Raw genomic sequence first — 24,263 nt, 5'->3', positions numbered from 1 at the left:
GGAGGTGGGTTTGGTTGGAAGGTAACGAGAGAGGAAGAGGGAAACGTGGGGGGTGGCGGTTTCGTGAAGAATAGAATGAGAGAGAGAGAAAAAAAGACATTTTATAATATTTATATATAGAGATAGAGGGGGGAAATTAGGGTTTAGAAAAATATTTAAAAATAACAATAATTACAAAATAAAATAAATAATTATTGGATAATTATCTACACGCTAAAACGTACCAGTTATAGTATTACAACCGATAATACGTAACAGTAGAAATTATACAATAAATTGCATAATTAAACAAGAATGATTAAATAAAAATATAATTCCTTATATTTAAACTCAAATAATTATGAGATAATTATCCACACAGTAAAACGTACCAGTTATACTAATACGATAGATAATATATAACAGTAGAAATAATACAGCAAATTATACAAATAAAACGTAATTAATAATACAACGTATTATACGAAATAATACATAATAAATAATAATAATGCAACATATTATTTAAAATAATATGTAATAGTATCAAAAACATAACATATTATTTAAAATAATATGTAATAGTATAAAAAACATAACGGATAAATTCTATAAATTTTTATTGCATTAAACTAATTTATAATTATCAAAACTATTTAAATAAATATAAAACTTGGACTTTAAATCATAAAAAAGTTCTAGAAAATATAGAAAATACAAATACTCTTTTTAAAAATAATAATTAAAATTTTTTAAATACCAAAAATTATTTTAACTAGTATCAAAAATTCATGGTCCTTACATAGCAACCTGCCAATTATTAGGTACAGTAACAGAGTCCAATGATACAATGAATGTTCAATATACAGGGTGGATGCTAGAATATGATACAAACTGGGCAAGATCCCACCATATCTATTAGGAGGATTTCTCGCATTACTGCGAGTAGTCCTCCGTACTGACATTGATGTGGGAGGAGTAAGGAGCGGAATGATATCACCTTGGGAGGAATCTGGTGATGATGTAGGTGTCTCAGGAGTCGGGGCATGCGTTGTCAATTGACTTGGCACTAGTGGCACTGTAGGTACTGTTCCTGTAATTTGCTTCCCCTTCCTACTATAAGTAAGTAGCTCCCCCTGAACTATGGGCCTAACACCTCTTGTCTCCTTCTCTTCTTCTTCTTGATTCTCCTGCTCCTCCTCAACCAATTCTCCCTCCCAAGGAATCGATAGAGAAATCGATTTCTCCACATTATTCTTTATATTGTTCACCTGCCTCTCACCATTCTCCGCCTCTCGCCTCATACTTCCAGTATCGGGCGAGTCACCAACGGATGAGGTTACCTCCTGGGTGTAATATGGCTCGAGTTCTCGAAAGTGCACATCCATGCTCACAAACAGTCTCTTCTCCACTGGGCTCCAGCAAACATATCCCTTCTGAGTAGCAGAATATCCTACAAAGATGCACTTTACCGCTCTAGGGGCAAGCTTCCCGACGGATGATCTGTTGTCCTTCACAAAACACACACAGCCAAACACCTTTACTGGAAGAAGCCCACCATTATCTCCCTTCAACGTCTTACACGGAGACTTCCAATCCAGCACTCTCGAGGGCATTCTGTTGATTAGCGCCGCTGCGGTCAATACTTCTTGCCCCCATAATGTTTCTAGGACATTCATGGAGATCATCATGCTTCTAGCAACCTCTAAAAGATGTTTGTTCTTCCTCTCCGCTATCCCATTCTGAGCTGGTGTGTATGAACATGTAGTCTGGTGCTGTATTCCCTTAGCTGACAAGTATTCCCCAAGCACTCTGTTGGTATACACAGTCCTATTATCAGACCTCAATACCTTTACCACTACTCCGTATTGAGTCTGAACATTCCTATGAAAGTTTTGGAAGCAACCAAACACTTCGCTCTTATTTTTCATCGGGTATAACTAAGTAACACGAGAGAAACAATCAATAAAGATAACAAAATACTTGTATCCATTCATAGAACTTGTGGAACAAGGCCCCCAAACATCTGAATGTATCGGGTCAAATGCACAAGAACTCCTATGACTAGAACTAATAGAAGAGCTTCTAGTAAGCTTTCCAAACTCACATGCATCGCACACAAGTTTCTGTTTATTTGCTTTCTCAAATAAAGATGGATACAACCTACTTAAAACACTAAAGGATGAGTGTCCCAAGCGCTGGTGATGAAGCATCAACATACTCTCAACACTCATCTCAGATCCTACTTCTGCTCTCTCTACCATAGATACCAACGCTGAGTCCAACCCTTCACGATCCAGATACCATAGTCCATTATTCCATGTGCCAGTCCCAAGTCACCATCCTGTCCCCTTCTCCTGGAAGATCGCATTGGGAATATCAAAAGAAACAATGCACTTTAGTTAGAGTATGATAGCACTAATGGATAAAAGATTGACTGAAAAGGAAGGAGCATGCAAAACATTAGACAAAGTTACCGAATCTGTACAATTGATAGTACCCTTACCAACCACTGTCTGAAATGTACCATCGGCTGTTTGGATACTATCAGCCGATGCTAGGTGAGTATATGATGAGAACTCACTAGCATTACCTGTTACATGTCGAGATGCACCGGAGTCGACTATCCATTCAGATGATGTCACGCCCCGTTTCCCAAAATACCAGGGAATTGGGACGCGAGCAAGCCCGCGACGTATTAGACTGAGGAGAGATAAGTGCTAGACCCCGTCTTCTCAATCTAATACACCAAGCGTCTGGAAATAAATACAATGCAAAGGCACAGGTCCCCGATCACAGATAGCGAGAATATAATGAACAACACAGAGCAGAAAATATACATATCACAACTGAATATCATCCCAGGCATAATATTCGGGTCAACATGCCCTTATATAAGACTATCTGAAAGAAATGCTAGAAAATATAAAATACATCGATCAACAGAATGGAAGGTACTACAAAACAAGACTATCTGAAAGAAATGCTAGAAAATATAAAATACATCGATCAACAGAATGGAAGGTACTACAAAAGTAAATGGAGGACCAATAACTAAGCTTCGATAAAATACATCGATCAACAGAATGGAAGGTACTACAAAAGTAAATGGAGGACCAATAACTAAGCTTCGGCTTCTTCTGCTCGGTCTGTAGAGCACTCCTGCGGGAAATCCTCTGGCTCCTGTACGACTCCGAACTGAAGCTGACCATCATATAAATCTGATGTACACCAGAGGAAACAGGTGTACGTCAGCGTGTATGGCACACGGCAAGATCCCAAAAGGAAGAATAGAACGGTCGTGCGACCAATGCAATAATGGTAATAACAATGGAAACATGCAACTGAAATTCTAATAATCTAAATATAATTTACTACTAGAATAGAATAATCATAATAAATCCAAGAAAATCAACCAAGTAACAAGTCGATCATGCAGCTAGCGATCAGAATAATCATCCAAGTACAGGGTCATGAACTAGCTGGAATTTATACTTAAAGATCTACAACTCGAGACGTAGTACGTCGAGCGAAATAATCCAAACAAGGAAACCCTTATGTATATACCATATGTCTCGAATTGTAAATAAGTAAATATTAATCCCGATCTATGTACGAAGATAAACACAACTGGCCTACATCTCACAAGAAACCATACCTAGCCAAGAAACGAGGTCATGTAACTAGCCATTCTATAACAGGTCACTGGTCACATCTCACACAGAGTTAACGCTCCTATCATCGGATACTGACTGTTCACAAATCCACTACGTATATCCAATCCCGCTACACATGCGGCCAGAGGACTACACGTAAACCGTTTTCTGCCTGGTCCGAACTCAAGCAAAACTCGGGTGACGAAACGATTTCACTGACTAAAGTGATGTACACACTTCACTTTAGCCCTACAAACCAACCCCGGTGGCGACACCAACCACGGGAGCGAGCCTAGAAGATACATCAATAGTCTTATCCGATCACATGAATATTAACTTCCCCATCCCAACTCTTCTCGTTTTTCTAAATCAACCATAATCCTCATTGAAACTCGGGCTCACCACCTAAACTCAGTCAACACACTCACACATGTCACTAAGTCTGTTCATAACGCACGAGTCCACTAAGTCATGAACTACTAGAGTTCTCAACACAACGGGGAGATACTAATAACACTAATTTCACGCAACCACATCAGGACAGGTCAAATACAGTAAAATATTCACAAAACATGAAATGTAATCATGAACAACAACTATGTAAATTTAGAAAATAATTTCTTTCCCAAACTAATTTCTTTTAAAATTATTTCTCATTGTAATAATCCAAAATATTCTCTTTTTCAGAATAAATTCTTTAAAATCATTTCTCATCAATTATTATTCTAAAATAATCTTTTTAAATAATAACTATTAACTCAAATAATCCTTTCGCAAAATAATTTTTTTAAAAAAGATTATTATTATAATAACAACTCAAATAATCCATTTTTTTACAGAATAAAATTCTTTTCTCATTATAATTAATCTATAAATAACTTATTTTTCAAAATAAATTCTTTTAAATCATTGTAATTATCTAAAAAATGATTCTTTTGCCGAACAAATTCTCATAATTTACTATAACTCTTCTGAAAATATTATTGATCATATTATAATAAATTATTTAATATTAATCATCAACCAATCCCACACAGATGTTTATAACACAGATTATTACGCAGATAATTCATTACAAGTATAAAATTCTAAATATCACATAATTAAAATTAAGAAACCTAAACCATGAATAATTCATAATAATCCCTTTTCTAAAAGAAATCCTTTAAAAATATATAACATGTGTACCACTAATCTTATTAAAATATAAAACACGAAATAATATGAATTTCAGAAGACTAATGTTAAGTTAGTCAAAGGAATACATAAGTTACACCTGAAGCTAAGGGAAAGACTTGTTGTTTTTATGTCCACATAATTAGAAAGATCATCAAGGGATAGAGCTAGTGTTATAAAAATAATGCTACAAATTCAATACCTTTCGACCAAAAATGAAACATCTAAAGAAATCTCCATGCTTTTTGATGAGTCACCCTTGAGAGTTCGAACTCTGACGTCCCATATGATTTATTGTTCATTGTCAATTCTCGTAGATGACACCAGCAAAAAAATTCTGTAAATGAGCATCTCTCTAATATATTTGGTGCACATTTTGAACTTTGGTTCACAATTACATCAGGTTTGGACACACATGTTATACTGGTAAATTTACAAGTATAACAGAAACTGGTAAATTATACGTTTTATTTGAATATGATCAGAATATTAACAGTATGGTTAGAAGTGTATCACCTTCAAGCATACATGCCCAGAAAATTAATGAATAACAATCATCTTTACCATCAAAAAAGCATTTCAACAGCACATGGGTTGAAGGCTCCCCACTAATTTTAAGGGGCATGAGTTACTAAGCTCAAGTCACACTCTTGGGGTGATGGCAAGGACAAAAAATGCTCTAGCATGTTAAATCATGCAGAACATTTACAAGCTTATTCATGACGTGGTTGTTCAAGAATAGTCTGTGTTCAATAGAAATCATGAAAACAACTCAATATGCTAAGAGCATCTCCAACAACTTCTCTAAAATTTTCTCCAAAATGGGGAAGCAAAAGTCATATTCTCCAAATTATTTTTACACCAACTCCAACAGCTTCCCTATTTTGAAGAATCTATTTTTTCCTCCAAAAATTTGGAGAATGCTGCAGATTTGGGGAAGGTTCCCTATTTTTTCTCCTCCATCCCTATTTTGGGGAATGAGATGGGGAATCTGTTGGACTAAAAACCTAACTATATTCTCCAAAAGTGAGAAATGAAGAAGCTGTTGGAGATGCTCTAAGTCCCACCATCGTCATTCATGGCGACCCGTAATGTAGAAGCAGCTTCCTTTCTATGCCTAACAGAAGACATCCCATCAACTAAAGTAGTATATGAAGCCTCATCCAACACCAACCCTCTTCCAGACATCTAATCAGATACCTTACAGGCCTCGTCTCGTCCATCCTACCTTCATTGGAAAATCCATACAACAATGTGTTGTAAGTGGGAACAATGCGGTATATGCCAACATGTCACCTTGAGACTCCTAAATCGGAAAAAGGTGAAAGGTATATGTGACACACGTGTGATATTACTTTTGTATGAGGTTGTAGAAAGATGAAGATATTGATCAATGATAACACCATTTAGAAAGGGAAATCACCCAAAAGCATTGTAATATTGCATTTCCCATTCTGCAACTTACGAGTTCCTAATTAAGCAAAGTAGATTTTCCTTAAAGAGTTTTTTTTTGTGACCACATTGATTTGGTACAAATTTGTTTTCATAACAAAATAATTGCTAGTACTTGGTCTATTCATATCATTTAAATTTTTGACACGATGTTCTGAAAATGAAAATGGAAAGAAGTACTAATCTTGTCTTTTGGGTAACTCTTTTTATTATCCATAATCTATTTAGTCTTGTTTATGAAATATGGAAGATGGTAGGGGGTGGGGGGGATTCATCTCTATGCGGGCACAAAAAATTGAATACAAAATGATCTCTCGTCGTATTATATATAATATACAAAGATCATTGATGCTACATACAGATCAGATCAAAAGAGAGAAAAAAAAGGAGGAGGCAACAAAAAAAAAACTCTATTTAGCATTTGTTAAGAAAATAATATGTTTCATTTAGGCTCTGTTTGGTTTGAAGGAAGGCATAGGAAAGGAAAAGAAAGAGAAAGTAAAAAGAAAGGAAAAGAAAAAGAAAGGAAAGTGATATTCTTTTTATTGTTTGGTTAGAAAGAATATTATAAGGAAAGTTAGAAGAAAATTTATAAAAAAAGTCATTTTCTCTTGTTTGGTTACTTTTCTAAGAAAAAGATGAAGAAAATTATCACAACATAATTTTAATTCATACTTTTTGGAATTAAATTTAGATTTTAAATAATTTGTAAAAAATAATTAAATTAAATTGTGATTCTATCATACTTTCAAAAAAAATTACAATTTACCGGACATGTTTGCACAATCTTAACTCAAAAAAATTTAATCAAATTTACGATGACTTTAATTTGCGTATAATCTTACATGGTCTTGAACTTGCAAGTTATTCATAACCTCAGGTGAAGAAAGATGATTCTGAATAAGCTCTACACAATGATGCAGTTCAAGCATAATTATTCAAAATTAGAATCATCCATATCCTGTGAAGTAACATGTTAATATAAAGTAAATATCATGATATTCCTAATATAAAGTATAATCCATTTCTAGTCACAAAGTCTATTACAATCAATTTCATATAGAAAATCTTAACCAACAAAATCTATTACAATCAATTTCATATAGAAGATCTTAACCAACAAAATCTATTACAATCAATTTCATATAGAAGATCTTAACCAACAAAGTCTATTATAATCAATTTCATGTAGTCTATTATAATCAATTTCATATTGAAGATCTTAACCAACAAAGTCTATTACAATTAATTTCATATAGAGAATATTAACCAAAGAGAGAGAGAAAGATATGTCGAAGTCCTTAGTTTTTGACTTTAGTGAGCCCATCAAAACATCAATCTCGCATCCTTCATCCCCTGAAATTAATTAAAAAAAAAATCAAATAAGTAGAGCCAATATAGTTGTCTTCTACTTTTGATCCAGAGCAAAGTAACAAATTTAATATTAGAGCATCTCCAACAGCTTCTCCAAATTTTTTTTCAAAATAGGGAAGCAAAAATCATATTCTCCAACTAATTTTTACACCAACTCCAACAACTTTCCCATTTTGAAGAATTATTTTTTCCTCCAAAAATTTGGAGAATGCTGCAGATTTGGGAAAGCTTCCCCATTTTTTCTCCTTCATCCCTATTTTGGGGAATGAGATGAGGAATCTATTGAGCCAAAAACCTAACTAAATTCTCCAAAATTGAGAAATTGGGAAGCTGTTGGAGATGCTCTTACGATGCTAACTTGCAACCATTAATGGAAAAAGAGAGAGGCAATATAAGAGAAATTAGCATCCATTAATGGAAAAAGAGAGAGGCAATATAAGAGAAATCACAAGTATCCATGAGATAGGAAAGGAATTAGTTTAGATGGAAAGTCCAGAGAAGAAAAGGGAAACAATGTAACACTATCTAGCTGAAAATCTAATCCTCAAAAGAGGATAATATATGGAAGGTCCAGGGAAGGCATGTGAATAAAAGAAAAATAGAGATGAGAGTAGAAATAGTGTAACACTATCAAGCCAAAAATATAATCCTCAATAGACAACACCATATGATTTTCTATGTACAAAAGAACTGTAGTAGTGAAAGAATGTAGCTAGCCTAAATGCTTGAGCATAATGGATTAACAGAGACCCATATTTCGAGACATTTTTCCAACCAAATTAAGATCATGAAAGAGCAAAGGTAAAAGAGGAAGATGAAAGCATTACTTTCACAGGCTAAACAAGCAAGTTAAGCATCATATACCATGAAGAAAGAGATGCAACAACTTGTACCTTGAGCCATCAGCACTATATGCCATTGTGGTGCACCAGAGTCCAGCAGCATCATAATCTACCCTACATCCAGAATTATCATATAGCCATGCTTTGATCTTTCCATCAACAACAGTTGAGAATATAAACTGCATACAAGTTTAGGGTGAGATGATAAAGGCATTGCATTTAGGAGCTTTCCTTAATAACAACTCAATCCATTTCCCAGAAAAATCAAAGATAAATAAAGAACATATTCACCAGTCTTGTAATAACTAATTCTACATAGATTTTCAAAACAAAGTCATGTCATGAGTATTATAAGTATTTTCTCAGTTAGAAATAGCATTAGAACTTAAAGAGGTTCTTGTTGGACAAACCTTAATTGTCTTATCATCACCACAGACAAACATTGTAGAAGTTCAAACAAAAATTTACATGTTTTTTCAACAAAAGCATCAAGTGATTCTGAGAGGCAAATATGACATAGCTTAAGCTTACATGACTAAATAATTTAAACGCTAATTTTATATAGGACCTATTGTAAAAGTGACCAAGAGGGCACCAGTCAATGGCAAGTAAATTTTTTTAATACTCACACCCGATACACCAGTTATACCAAACACTTTTGACCTAAGCAAATTCTAGTGAATCCCACTGATACTAAGCTGTCATTCTTGCTACGTCACACTTCAATATGGCATTTTATTGATATCCATCTGATGTTATGTCTCAGAGGCATACCCAAAGAATAAATTTAACTTTTATATTGGTTATAGATTTAAATAGGGTTGTTCCTATAAATAGAGTTGTAAACTGTAAACTTTTTAGAACCTCTTTCTTTCACTTTTAATGACCAATACTTGAATATTAATGTAGCATTTGGATATATCACTCATGCCCTTTAGAATTCCTAAAGCTTTTTTCTGTGTCGGATTTTAAAACTTTTACCTATTGAAGTTAATACTTATCTACCAATAACTTTGATACGTTTTACATTCTTCACAAATAGAACAGATATACACCTTCCATGTATCTATCAATCCATTCTACATAAATAAGACATATCTGAGGTTTATAGACGGTATTCAATACTTCTATACTTTCCTTGAGGAAATCCAGGAAAAGTGGCACACGATGGACAGCGTGATTCCATTTACTATGACTTCAAATGTAATTCTATAATCCCTTATCTTCTCCTTTAAACAATTGATTCAGGAACATCAGAGTTACAGATGCATTTGCTCAGCTTTGCCTTGACTTTTGGTCATGCCAACCCGATTATCACTCGCACGGCTTCTGAATCCCTTGTGAGTTTGTTGAGGCAAACAACCATGGGCGTGTTTCATTTAGGTTTATTGTTCTTTAGTCCTTTTTCCTTTTCTATTCTTTCCTTTGTCCCGGAAAATAAAGAACATCAGAGTTATTGCTTATATCATATAGAAGCCGTGAAACTATCTGCTTCATCTGAATATGAACGTCAAATGTAATTTTCCTTGTTTTCTTTCTCTTCTTGTTTTGTTTTTTCTCATAACAAATCAGTTACTTCTACATTTCATTTCCTTTCTCCACACAGTAGAGCTGTGGGGTTCACTGTTTCTGCACTCTTTCTTCACATTATCTTGAACTTGTTGTATTTATAATTTAGTTTCATATGGCCACAACGTATCATGAGGATTTCAGAATCTAGATTATACGCCTAAGTACCAATCAAGATTTCAATGAAATACAAATCTTCGTATAACAATTTGACTGTGTGAGAGTAAACGAACCCTAACATCATCATATCAAGATTCTACCTCAAAAATTTTACAACAACTGCCATTATCAAACGTATCAAAGAAATGCCATAAGCTTACTATAACGAAATAAGTAGCGACGAGTAAGAATCCAGAACCCCCAAAAGCCCTCCACGTCAAGATCCTCAATGCCAGAGCAGCTCCGATCCCCGTCGCCGAGAGCCCCGACACGACAACCGGTTAGCAGGTTGCTCGTGATCGCCGATGTCCACGTAGACGGCGGGGTCGCGACGAGATCGAGTAAGGTGGATTGTAGCCCGGGGAGGTGCTGAAGCGAGAGGGATTTGGGAGGAGGCAGTGGCATTTTGGAAACCCTAGGCTTTGGATTGAGGAGAGCTAGGGTTTTGGGGGTCGGGTTGAAGGAGGGAGGAGAGAGGAGAGGGTTTTGGGGGTGGAGGAGAAAAAGTTGGGAGTCGACGAGGTCGGAGATGGAGTCGGGAATTTTGAAGGAGACGTCGGGTGAGATTTTCTCTCCCTCTCTCTCATTTTCGCTCCGCTTGAGTTGGGAAAGGGGAAGGGAACTGAGAATACATGGGACTTTCTACCGTGATTTTAACATTCACTTTCTTTTTTATTTTCTTTCAGACCAAACAAGGGAAAGACAGTTTCTATTATACTTTCTTTTCCTTTCCTTTGCCTTCCTTCAAACCAAACAGAGCCTTAAGGACTGATTCAGATCTAAAACCTCTCAACTAACTGAAAACTCTTGGCCCAAATCCCTCCAACGTTTTCGGATCCACCTTCTCCCCCTCCGATACCCGAAACCAACTCGGTCCCGATCTCAAATCCCACTCCCACCATTGACACCCCAGTATCTTTTTCTTTCATTGAGCACTCCCTTCATTTCGCCGGGCCCCAACCCAAAAACCCATGGATATATCGCCGGCTCCCACGTCCGGCCTCCGCTATAGACATATCCTACTCTCACAAGGTACTCCCTGGCAATCCTCTCATGCTGCCACGCGTCCACCTGCTCTCTCCCGCGAGACCTCACCCTCCTGCTATCGCTCCCTGACCCGACCGACCCTCCCTCTTATCCCGCACCCTTCCTCACCATTCTCACCTCCGACCGCCTCGACCATCTCCTTGATCAAATCAGGCCGTCCATCAAGCCCAAACCCTTCCTTCGATTAATCTCAGCCGTTGGGTCGCACTTCCAAGTCTCCCTCAAATCTCACTCTCTCCTCCTCAGCTCTCTCCTCTCCTCCAACCTCCTCGCCGCCGCCCGCCTCCACCTCATTCGCCTCATCGACGATCCCAGCCGCCCGTTTCCTGACCTCGTCCGCTCGGTCGCCGACACGTGTCCCGACCTCCTGCTGCACTTGTGCTGCACCCAGTTCAAATGCGACGGCTTAACCCGCGCTCTGATCGCTTTCAGGTCTTTCATCAGCATTGGAGTATGCCCGTCAGTGAAAACTTGTAATGTGCTGATATCTTCTCTAGCGAAACTTAGTAAGATTGATAATGCACGCCAAGTGTTTGATGATATGCGAAAATTTGTGAGCCCGGATGTATACTCGTACACGCCGATCATTGATGGGTTGTGTAAGTGTAGGAGGGTTGAGGAGGCGTTTGGGTTGTTTAAGGAGATGGAGAGGGAAGGAGTGAAGCCTGGTGTGATCACGTACAATGCAATAATGGATGGGTTTTGTAAGAAGGGGATGGTTGATAAGGCATTCGAGTTGAAGGTGAAGATGGGTAGAGATGGTTTGAAGGGTAGCATTGTTACTTACGGGATTTTGATGAACGGGTTGGTTAAATTGGATAGATTTGGGGATGTGGGTGTTGTTATGGAGGAGATGAAGGGAAAGGGGATTGTGGCGAATGAGTTTGTGTATAATAGTTTGATTGATGGGCATTGTAGAATGGGACGGTTCAAGGAGGCTTTGAAGTTGAAGGCTGAGATGGTGTCGAAAGGGTTGAGGCCAAATTCAGTTACGTGTAATGTTATTGCTAGAGGCTATTGCAAAGCTGGCGAGATGAGCCAGGTAGAGATTTTGTTGCAAGAGATGTTGATAGAGAGGATTGAGGTGAATGCAGGTTTGTTTAGTTCGGTTATTGTTTGGCTTGTGAAGGAGGAGAAGAGGTTAGATTCGGCCGTGAGGCTTTTTAAGGAGATGTTTGGAGGAGATGAAGGGAAAGGGGATTGTGGCGAATGAGTTTGTGTATAATAGTTTGATTGATGGGCATTGTAGAATGGGACGGTTCAAGGAGGCTTTGAAGTTGAAGGCTGAGATGGTGTCGAAAGGGTTGAGGCCAAATTCAGTTACGTGTAATGTTATTGCTAGAGGCTATTGCAAAGCTGGCGAGATGAGCCAGGTAGAGATTTTGTTGCAAGAGATGTTGATAGAGAGGATTGAGGTGAATGCAGGTTTGTTTAGTTCGGTTATTGTTTGGCTTGTGAAGGAGGAGAAGAGGTTAGATTCGGCCGTGAGGCTTTTTAAGGAGATGTTGTTTAGAAATTCACGACCGGAAGGTTCCATGCTGACAATGATGGTTGAAGAATTGTGCAAGAATGGTAAGCATCAGGACGCGGTTGATGTTTGGGATAGAATGTTGGAGAAAGGCTTTGGTGTGAGCACAATCACTTCGAACGCGCTGATTCATGGTCTTTGTGAGTCTGGAAACATGAAAAAGGCTGTTGGTATTCTCAAAACGATGCTTGAGAAGGGAGTGACTCTGGACAAGATAACGTATAATACTTTGATATTGGGATCATGCAAAGAAAAGCAAATTGAAAGAGGACTTTTGCTTCGGGAGGAGATGGTTAAAAAAGGTATAAAGCCTGATATATGCACATATAATACCCTGATGCGGGGCTTATGCGATTTGGGCAGAATGGAAGAGGCTGCAGCACTTTGGAATGACTTGAAGAAAGAGGATTTGAAACCAGACCTTTACACTTTTAGTACGATAATAGATGGTTATTGCAAGGCTAAAGAAGTTGGTAAGGCAAAAATCTATTTTGATGAGGTAGGGAACTCTGGTTTAGAGCCCAATGTTGTTATCTATAATTCACTTCTCCAAGGGCATTGCAGAGGTTGTAATACCATAGAGGCTTTTAACATAGTTGCTGAAATGAAAACCAGAGGCGTTTCTCCAACAGCAGTAACCTATTCTACCCTTATGCATGGGCTATGCAGTGTTGGTCAAGTAGAAGAAGCTAAAATTGTCCTTAATGAAATGAGAGAAAGTCGTTTGCAAATGAATGTAATATGCTATACCATCCTGATTGATGGCTATTGTAAGATAGGCAAGATGAATGAAGCACGTAATATCTTTGAGGAAATGCGTGCAGGTGGTTTAAGACCAAATAAGATTACTTATACTGCCTTGATGCAAGGTTACTGTAAAATCGGGAATCAGAGTGAAGCAACTAAGCTTTTAGATGAGATGGTGGCTAATGGTGTTCATCCTGACCAGATCACTTACAACACATTGATGTCTGGATTTTCCAATGAAGGTAGGATGGATGAGGCCTTTAAGGTATCTGATGGCGGCTAAAGGTATTTAAATTTATCTCATTAAATACATCTACTTCATTGTTTCAATGTATTTCACTTACATAGTTATATTTGGGAAATCTCTACGTCCTTTAGTACAAAAGTTTGCCTCGTAATCCGTTTTCCAGATTATTTTGTTTTTTTGGTATTATCCTTCCTAATTATGTTCTCGTTACAGGGCAGGTAATGGCGGAGACAGACTAACCGTCCCTGACATTCATAATTCGAGTCCACTTACCGATTTCTCGATCCTCGATCTGATCCTCGCTGCCTCGATCTCCGTGGAAAAAGTTTGCTTTGATCCTCGTCTCGTCGACGGTGAGCTACCATCTTTTGCCCTAATTCGAGCTTAATTCGAACTGAAACTGTGTCCTTTCACTTGAATTGGTTCGAATTTGAAGGATTTTGATCATTGTTAGGTGCTGCTGTTTCCTGTTGTTTTTACAGATTCAATGGTGTCGGTTTTGAGCTGCTGCAGCTTCTCACATTTCTCGTATACAGAACAGAGAGCTCGAGGTTTTTGAAGGAATAATGGCGGCAACTAGAAAATTTGACTTGTCTTCGAGCAGCTCCGATGGGCCGTAACCTCACCCGAGCTCGCAGCGAATGGCCGCAACCCTTGAGAGGCCTGGAAGCTTCCGCGAGTCTTCGGAGAACCGAATTGCGTCTTTGATCCCCAGCAGCAGCTCTTTGAGGCCTGGTTCCGTGTCAGCTCAAGGGGATGCAGTAAGCTTGTTGCAGAGTGTTGTTTCTGATATGAGATCAGTGGTTGGTTTTGATCCGAAGTCTCCTCAGCCTGGTGAAGTGAGAAGATCGATAAGCTCAATCCTTGGCATTTCGCAAGATGATTCTTCCTTGCCTGCTACATTTAGTGCGAGGCCTCTGACTTCTTCCTCTGTGGAGGAGATTAGACGCTTGAGGTATAATATCCAAGAGGGTTTCGTCAAGGCCAGGTACATTTTAAGTAAAATTCTTCTTTCATTATTCAAATGCATTGTTTATCATTCCATTGTTGGGTAAATTTTATCGAAACTGTATGGGTTTATTATTAAAGCCAGTTTAAGATACATGAGCACTTAAACTTTCCTAAACGCTTGATTATATAGTGATCGAGCAAGAGCATTTGGTGAGGCTGCGTTGAAAATGGATAAATGCGACAACAATCTGTCTAGAAAGCGTCCTCGAACTGATATTTCATCTAGTGGGCGGTCTAATGCTGCAGTGCATGGAGGCAGTACCCTGAAGATGGGACCTCAAAGCCATTTCGCTGCAAGCAGTCTTGATACTGGGACTCAGAAAGTGGAAGAGAGGGTGAAAACTGGCGCCCCAAACAGAAAAATTCGAACTTCTTTGTTGGATGTACGGGTTCGTATTCTGAAAGCTTCATTTATCTTCTTGTTATATTTTGGAGGGTCTCGTGACAACCCACATAAAATATATGATCTTATATCACTAGTTCCATATATATCAAATGCTTCTGTTGCCAATCACGAGTTCTCTCACATATTCATTTGATTTTTTATTTTATTATTATCATGTATTAGCGAGTTGGGTATAATCATTGTTTTTGAGGAAAAGTATGGGGCTTCAACTCAAGGCCTCAGTCATATTACCATACCAATAAAGGTTGTGTATAGAATTCAACTACACCCCAACTCCAATGGTGCAGCTAGGTTGTAATCATAAGCTTAAGTACATGCTGGCTTTGCTGAGTTTTCTTTATATTTCCAAGCTTGGCACTCTAGAGGTCTCTCATTCGGCTTATAGCCATGCACCATTTGTTGTATTAAATCATTGAGGTTTGTTATATATTGCTACTGTTTGAAGAGTCTATGATTTTTTTTGTCATGTAACTAACTAACTATATTGTTATATTTAATGCAGATTGAGTTGCATGATAGTTGCCCTTTTCCTGTTGCTTCTTTATAACTCGTGAAAAGTCTGTTTATATACTTTTGACGTCTAGGATGATTGTGCTGCATGTTGTTGGCAGTTGGTTCTTTATTATTCTCTAGTGTTTATAATATGTATTTAATGAAATAGATGGATGCACGCCCTAATAGCACTGCTAGGCCATCATCTAGTGTTTATAATATGTATTTAATGAAATAGATGGATGCACGCCCTAATAGCACTGCTAGGCCATCATGGTCTATGGATAGGGATAGAGATGTATTCAAACTTGGCAATGGTGGTGCAACACCGCCAGAAGAAAAGGGCAGATCATTGGCAGCTGCAGTAGATCCATGGGACAAAACAAAGATGAAGAAGAAACGGTCTGTCTTAAAATCAGATGCCTCTGGAAATACAGTATTGCCAAGGCCACATGATGGTGATCGAGAGTTGAAACGAGGAATGCAGCAAAAGCTTATTACTGAGGCTAGACCAAGATTGAATAATGCCCATGGCTTCAGGTGGGATAATTATCATGCTTTATATTTACTTTATTCTGATAGTTTTTTGACTTCTCCTACCCCGGATCCATTCCAGGTGATTATTGTTGTTGTTTTTACTAGTTGTTCATCTTCGGAAGTATAATCAATAGTTTGTTATGCACTCTTTGAGTGGCTGCAGCTTTTGCCTTGTTTCATGAGATATGTTGTTATCCTTACGGACGAAAACTATCACTGTACATACTAAATAGGTTCCTCATGCATTAGTTGCCAACTTGCCATGAGACAAATAGCATGGTTTAGTAATAATTATGTTAAACCAGTTATAGTAAAGGCCAAAGGTTCACTAGTTTTTATCTGGTAGAAGCCTATCAATTATAGCTGGTGTTTCTCTATGGATGTAGTATTACGCGTCTAGTAATGTTCATTGTAGAGAAGATCTGATCAATCTATCGTAAGCTTCTTTTTGTAGATTGTTTTGAAGCATAGTTCTTCAACATCTTATGCAAGGGTTAGAGATGAATATACTGTTTTCACTTCTTTTGCCAATTACATTTCAAAATCCATCTCACCATCGTCAGTCACAATTCTATATTTGGTTTAGATCGGCAAAAATATCCTGTAGAGCTGGACTAACTGTTTGTTTTATACAGTGATATCTCCAGTGTTGTAGAAAGAAGCTGCCATTATTCATTAACTACACATAATCGAGTCATTATTTAGAGATCCTGCTATAGAATTACTTGTTTCTTGTAGGCTTGTAGATGCTTATTGCTATCATCTTTTGCCATCTTGTATGTCTATAGAATTACTTGTTTCTTGTAGGCTTGTAGATGCTTATTGCTATCATCTTTTGCCATCTTGTATGTCTAGCTAATACTTCTTTCATGAGACTTCAGGCCTAATGGTCGGGAAGAAAATTATGCTGCTAGTCCTACTTCAACAGTGAAGACAAATGCATCTGTTCGGGGACCACTATCGAGTTTAGGAACTCTCACAAAGACGGCATCTCCTAATGCGAATCGTGTACTGGCAAATTCTGATGACTGAGAGCATCAGAACTCTATGAACAAGCTCAGTGGTGGTGTTGGGGCTGTTAATCGCAAACGCTCAGCATCTGCACGCTCAGCATCACCTCCTGTTGCAAACTGGGGTGATCAGAGGCTTCAAAAGATGACACGTGTTGCAAGAAGATCAAATTTACCTCCTGTAGGTTCAAGCCGTGATGATTTTCCAGCATCGGATATCCCAGAAACAATGGCAGTCTATGATGAAGGGTTAGGATTCACAAGGCGTCCATCTGCTAATGCTTCTCAGTCCAAATCAAGAGGCGATCATGCACTTTCCGGTTTATCAGAAAGTGAGGACTCTGGAATTTCAATGGACAAGTGCAAGAAATTCAGGGAGGTGGAGGAAAAGACTGGTGCATCCAGTCAGAAGGTTGCAACTCTGTTACCACCTTCAAGAAAGAGCAAAGTGCTTGCTGAGGAAGATCAGGAAGATGGTGGTCGGAAGCATGGGAAGATCAGTCGAGGTACAACGCCTGCAAGGCCTGGCACTCCTATGTCGAATGAGAAGTGGACGGTGTTGCCACTGCGAAACAAATGAGAAGTGCAAGGATTAATTCTGAGAAGAATGAAAGGGTTATTTTTCTGGCTTCGAAAATATCTACTTGCTCTAAGATTCCATCAAAATTAATATCATGAAAACTGTGTGCTAGATTGTGACCTTATGGATATTTACATTATCTTTTCCTGTCTCTCAGTAGACCAGGTCGCCCACTAACAAAGAAGGCATCTGAGCGCAAGGGGCATACTCGTCTAAGGCATTCAATAACCAATTCACCATCAGAATTTGCTGGTAATTTCTGCATTATGGATCAAGGTTTTAAATATTGGTTATCGGAGATTTATCGGACGGTCAAAATCCTTATCGGATAGCGGAAATCGGGGATATATCGGGGATAAGTAGTAGTTATCGGAGTGATATACTGGATGATGTGTATATATAATATAACAATTAAAAAATATAATCTAATCATGCTTAATGAAATATAAACATACCAAAATGTAAATCATCATGTTTAGAATCACTAACAAATTGTAGAAAGTGAAACTTGCATCATAGCCTTGAAAAAAATATAATGTTAGTCAAAATGGGCCGATAATCCCAATAGAAAGTCTTACTTATCGGCCGATAAGTGCCGATAAATCGCTGATAAACCTACAAAAACGATAACCGATTAAAAATCCAATTTATCATAGCGGAGAGCTCCCAAATCCGATAACTCGGCCGATAATATCGATTATCGGCCGATATTTAAAACAGTGTTATGGTAGTGCCACACACATGCACACATACCTCGAGAGAGATACAGGATGGTGAGAACTCACCCATACAATGGGACTTATCCCTTGTTTGGTACACGAGGATGGGCGAGAATGGACTGCCAGTTCTCACTTATCATATCTTCGTACCAAACATGATGTGTTTTTGGAAGCTAGAAATATCCCATTTCTCATCAATTCCCACTTTATGTGGGAATGGCCAATCCCAAGGATATGTTATACCTTGTTTTGTACGCGGGGAGTGGGTGGCAATGGAATGCCCATTCCCACTTTTTATTCATGTGTGCAAAACACACCATATTTTTTGAAGCTAAAAAGCTCAATTCTCACTTCTTAATCATTCCCACATTTATGGGAATGAGCATTCCCAATGAGATATTAGGGAATGGGGAGTGAGAACCAAAAAATTAAAATAAATTCCAAATAGACCCTGATTGCTTATTAATTGCCCAATACTAAAACAAAAGATTATCATTCCCTTTTCATTCTTGATCACACCCACATGTGAGTATGGAGATTAGCTTTCTGTTCCAACATAATTTATTCCATTCCTTCATTCCATTCTCACTTGGTCTGATTCTGGCATAGCAAACAAGACATTAGTTAATGGCCTTCCCACTTAAGTGGGAATTAAAAAAAAAGAACCATAACTTTGAAATATGCTCATTCCCACTTCATTCTCTAATTGTACCCAATTGTGAGAATGGAGATGAGCATATCGCTTCCATGTTAATTCCATTCCATTCCTTGTTTCGTTCCTTCAGTTGAGTCCCTTGTACCAAACAAGGCGTCACGGTGAACCGCCACATGTTCCGCACTTTGTAGCTTATTTAGCAAACATAGCTACTACCTCATGCCTGCCATTTCCATACGTGTATACGCACGCATATGGTACATATAGGTTTTGATGGTTAATAGTTGGCAACTCATTTTGTTAAATGAGCTTACTAAGAGATAAATGGCATTTTGTTAAATGAGCTTACCAAGAGATAAATGACATTTTGTTAAATGAGCTTACCAAGAGATAAATGGTGGTGAGACCCAACCATCTAATGTGACTAGCGGGGGCCTATGTCTACTTTTGGTAGCTCATGTCACACAATGAGCTGCCAGCTCATACCCACTATTTCCATGCACATGTACACTCTTCACTTCTTCACACTTTATACATTCATACATACACGTACATGATACATACATAACATCTCACCCTTTAATTCTTCACACTTTTCCTTGCTTATTAGCTTTTATCACCGCGGAATTTCTTTCAGGAGAATCTGATGATGATCATGAAGAGCTTTTAGCTGCTGCAAATGCTGCCTTGAATACAGGTGCAGTACTTGATAATATATGATTCACATGTTATTGTTCTTTCACATTGTTATACTTCCTACCGAAGGAAAATAAAGAATACATTTCTTTTCCTTGAACAGAACAGGAAAGCTTAAATCCGTTATTGCAACAAAATGAAGAAATTTTTGGTTTCATATCTGCAGAAGACCAAGAGTTTTTGAACCAACAGACAATGTTACATTAAACGCTGGGCGCTTCTAGGCGTCGGACTTGGCGCCCAGCGCTTAGTCGTCTAGGCGGGCGTCTAAACGGTTTCTGAGCATTTTTTTCTTTCTTCATTTAAGTGGTGGTCGATGAGGTTTTGCTGAAAGTCGTAGGAGGTTGTGAAGGTGTTCATATTTTGAGGTTAATGGAGTTTGGAGGACATGTAGACTACGACACATAAAATCATAATCAAGAACTACAGGGTGCAATCCACGTAAGCAGACAATGATTCCCTAAACGCTCGTAAAATCTAGGTAGGCGGCCTAAATACCGTCTAAGCGTTAGGCGCTAGTTAGGCGGTCTAGGTACCGCCTAGGTCTAGGCGTACGCCTAAGCGGACTAGGCGGAGGTTTTTTAAAACAGTGCCAACAGGTACAATCGAGACCCCCCTTCTATTCCTGGTTGCTTATTTACTTTGTAACATCTCAAAGTTGGCCCTACTAACAAGACAAAATTATGCTAACCAACTAGATCCGCCGTTTAGACGAGTCTTCTTTCAATGTTGGTGGTTCTGGAAATCGTCAGAGCCTGAAGGTGCCAACTTCCCACTTTTTGCGACGACATTTATTCTCTAATCTTAATTAACTGTATACTCATGTGGTGTACTCCTTTTTTTTTCTGTTATATTTCATGGTATTATATTTATAGAGAATATACAGTGCTTTTATGAATTGCAAAGTTCTTGTAGGTTTGCTTGATGTAAGTAGCTTACACAATCTTTTCAACGGCTAATATTTTTATTTTAGTCTGCAAGTGGTGGAGGTTTTAGTTCTTAGTTATAATAATTGATTAACTGACTGGACTTCTCTTTCCTTGCAGGGTGACCTTGAATATGATTCAGTGCCATCAAGTCCAGCCCTTTCTGGTAAAGATAGCTATGGAGGAAGCCCAAATGGAACTATAGGCCTGAATGGGCATATGAGGGTCATTGAGCCTGCTAATCAATTGAAGCATGATGAACCTTTCTTAGAGGATCTAGTGCTAGGATATGGGTCTCAAATTGGAGTTCCAATTTTTCAAGCCCTTCTTTCAGCTATCATTGAGGAAGATGAAGTTGAAGGTTTTAGCCAACGAAGCAATAATGAAGAGGCCGTATATGGAAATTCGTGTGGAGTTCATTTTGACGTTGATGCAGAGTTGAAATCAAAAAGTTTGAACCTCCAATTTGGGACCTTTCAATCTGCTGACAGAGCTGATCTTTATTCTTACATGGCTAATGCTGGCTGGGGATACCATGATGAATTGAGAAAGGATCTTGGGAGTAATGGTTTTGTAGATGAATTAGCGTCTAACTTGACTGTGATTTCTAGTCCGACGTGCACTGAATTTCAGTATAACCAGATGAGTCTCAGCGATAGGATTTTGCTGGAGCTGAGTGAAATTGGAGTCTACCCAGAGCCAGTTGTAAGTAATACCTGGCAAAGCTTCTTTTAAAGGAAGTTTTCCCCCTTCCAGAAATAATCTATCCTGCTTGGTATAGTTGTTCTTCCAAGTTCCAAGTTTAATGCTTAGTGCTTTAAGCTATAACCAGCCATACCACAGTAGTCTTACAACTTTACTACTTATAGACTTGGATTATTATAACATATGTAGCAAGATTTTATGCTACTGACTAGAATATTTCTTGTTCATTCACTTGAGTTATAAACTCATAGAGTGTTACGACATGTGGCAAGATTTTATGCTACAGACATGAATATTTCATGTTCATTCATTTGAGGGCTATTTATGGAGTCAACACGAGCTTAATTTATTTGTTTAAAGTCTCTACAAAATCATGCCCATACTGTAATTTCCGTATTTTGATATTACTGGCTCAGACTTCTTTTTTCTTTTTTTCCAAAATTATTTAATTTCACCCTCTTATATGCAATTACAAAGCTGGTTCAGCGTCGCCTTTTCTTACTGTATTTTTTGTTAGCCATCCTTCTCAGTTTCTTAGCTGCAATTTGTTTCCATACATTGCAAACTTAGTTCTAAACTTAGTTTCCTTATTTGGTTCTGACATGGGCTGTTATAGATAATTTCTGTTCATTTCAACCCTCTCATTTAGTAACCCTTGTTCCTTTCCATTTTTATGTTTAACTATTCACCTGAGCACCTCCCATTTACTAGGCATGTATTAATTGTTATATTTTTTAACATGGCTAATGTTGCAGACTTTCTTTCCTTCAATATTCCTTGTTTTTTATGACATTGTCATTGCAGCAAATAGTTTTTTGTTGCCCAAAGTTGCCTCTATTTTCCCACTAAAAATTTGATAAATTGGACCTTTTGAAGGTCTATTTACAGTTTTATGTGCCTGCAGTTCCGCGATTATATTGTCTTCTCAATGCTCACAGACCGAATAAACTTTATATCAATTAAATTAACCTCACTGAGAGTAGATGAAGACCTCATGTCTGTTAAGATTAGTCAACTTCCTGCTATTTCTATTCTTCATCCTAAAGTGAATACCGATTGGTTATGTGAAACATACCAAAAAAGTTGGTTATAAATTTGGAATTTGTTTCCTATTTTCAGCCTTACTTAGCGCAGAGTGAAGATGAAGATATTGATGAGGGAATCAATAGACTGACGGCAAAGCTTCATGAACAGGTATCTTTTCCATTTTCGTCCTTATAAAATCTCCCTCTCCAGTTCATTTTTTTGGTGTATAGCTGTTCTGATTTATTCAGCAATATAGTGCCGCTGAAACTTGATATGCATCCTTGCAATCTTATCATTTTCGTTATACTCAATTGGCATTGGGCATTAATGTATTCTCTATTGTTTCTCTCTTAGTTGTATTTGTGTGGATAATGATGGTTGTACTAGTATAATTCAGGTGCTAGTTGTTAAAGATAATTTTTCGCAGGAAAATATTTCATTCATTCAGTAAACTAGTATTTGTTACCAAACATATGGGTCATAGATTAAAACGAGAAGTATCTCAAGGGTTGCTAGGTAGCCAATAAGGAAAACAGTTCCAAGGCAACTAAACTCCTATAAAAACATTAGTTTTACCTAGTTTTGACGACAGATAGAGGAGAAGTCTTACTTGGCACTCCTTCAATAGGAGAACACAACTTAACTAGGCTTTTCCTCAAACATTTGTGATGTTAGTATTTATATATATATATATATTTTGGTGTATAACATATGATATGTTGCACACTTCTCTATCTATTGGAAATTTGACAATACCATTATTACATATTTCTTGAGGAAGAATGAAAAATACTCTTGGTTAAACATTCTTGAAGATCTCTTCACGATTGGTGGGTACTTGTATCACTCACTATTTGTGAAACTATCAATACATGCATCAGTGCATACATCAATACATACATTTTCTAGTCAGACTCATCCGTGGAATTGATGCTCTTTCTTTTTAGTTTTTTATTTATACATGCTCCACTTTTCTTATGAATCCATCCTCCATGTGAATAGAAAATTTTGCTGGTTTGCTATTCAAATATTCCATCTAAAAAAATTGCCACATGTCATTTTGCATCTCATGTAAGCATATGACATCAAGACAAATCTAATTCTACGAAAATTTGACACATTGACACCTAATCTATCTTCACATAAGAATCCTCATCAAATTAAAATTACCCATAATTAGAAAATTCTAATAATCAAATATTTGTTAGGACTAATCTTAACTATCCATAATTTAGGAGGGAAATGTTCATTTAGATAACTCTAAACATTAATTGGGGGGCATTTTACAAATATCATGGTTTGGGGGGTATTTTAATAAATATGGATGATTTTAAGGATATGCAGACAAATAATCTTAAAAAAAAATAAAGGAAGGACACATAACAACTTTTTGAAATCTAAGATCAACTATAGATTATTTGATTGTTTCTAATTGTATAAAGTTAAATTTTGATTAGGATTATTAAGTATGTGATTATTAAAACTTTTAATTATAAATAGCTTTAATTTGATGAACATTCTTAAGTAAAGATAGGAGATTACGTGTTCTAGCGCACTCTACTATGCCTGCGCAAGTGGTTCACCAATTGTACACGGATCAGGTCAGATAGATCATACACAAAGAGAACCCGACCTGTTGCAGCCCACACTCCAACAACTACAAAAAGAAATCCCATCTCTCTTCCCAAAACAAAACAAAATATTTTTAAGAGAAAAGAGGCGGG

At 37.6% G+C, this 24,263-nt stretch overlaps 2 protein-coding genes and 1 pseudogene across 2 annotated transcripts; all 3 read left to right on the top strand.

Moving 5' to 3' along the window:
- Window positions 11,671-12,467, top strand: LOC109847536 (pentatricopeptide repeat-containing protein At4g19440, chloroplastic-like). The gene has a single exon (XM_020416767.1). It carries the CDS (start codon window positions 11,796-11,798, stop codon window positions 12,465-12,467), a length of 672 nt encoding a protein of 223 aa, XP_020272356.1. The 5' UTR covers window positions 11,671-11,795.
- LOC109847535 (pentatricopeptide repeat-containing protein At4g19440, chloroplastic-like) lies at window positions 12,505-14,343 on the top strand. The gene is made up of 3 exons (XM_020416766.1): window positions 12,505-13,794; window positions 13,990-13,994; window positions 14,259-14,343. Exons 1-3 carry the CDS (start codon window positions 12,505-12,507, stop codon window positions 14,341-14,343), a joined length of 1,380 nt encoding a protein of 459 aa, XP_020272355.1.
- The window catches only part of LOC109847534, an 11,244-nt pseudogene continuing 974 nt past the window's right edge, over window positions 13,994-24,263 (top strand).

This window comes from Asparagus officinalis, chromosome 7, assembly GCF_001876935.1.
Source record: "Asparagus officinalis chromosome 7, Aspof.V1, whole genome shotgun sequence".
Lineage (NCBI taxonomy): Eukaryota > Viridiplantae > Streptophyta > Magnoliopsida > Asparagales > Asparagaceae > Asparagus > Asparagus officinalis.
The sequence above is the reverse complement of the archived record's forward strand: the minus strand, read 5'-3'. Positions and strand labels throughout refer to the sequence as shown.

Bases quoted from the DNA above. Each gene is read 5' to 3' on its own strand.
- LOC109847536 (XM_020416767.1), top strand. From the start codon at position 11,796: ATGCGAAAATTTGTGAGCCCGGATGTATACTCGTACACGCCGATCATT.
- LOC109847535 (XM_020416766.1), top strand. From the start codon at position 12,505: ATGGGACGGTTCAAGGAGGCTTTGAAGTTGAAGGCTGAGATGGTGTCG.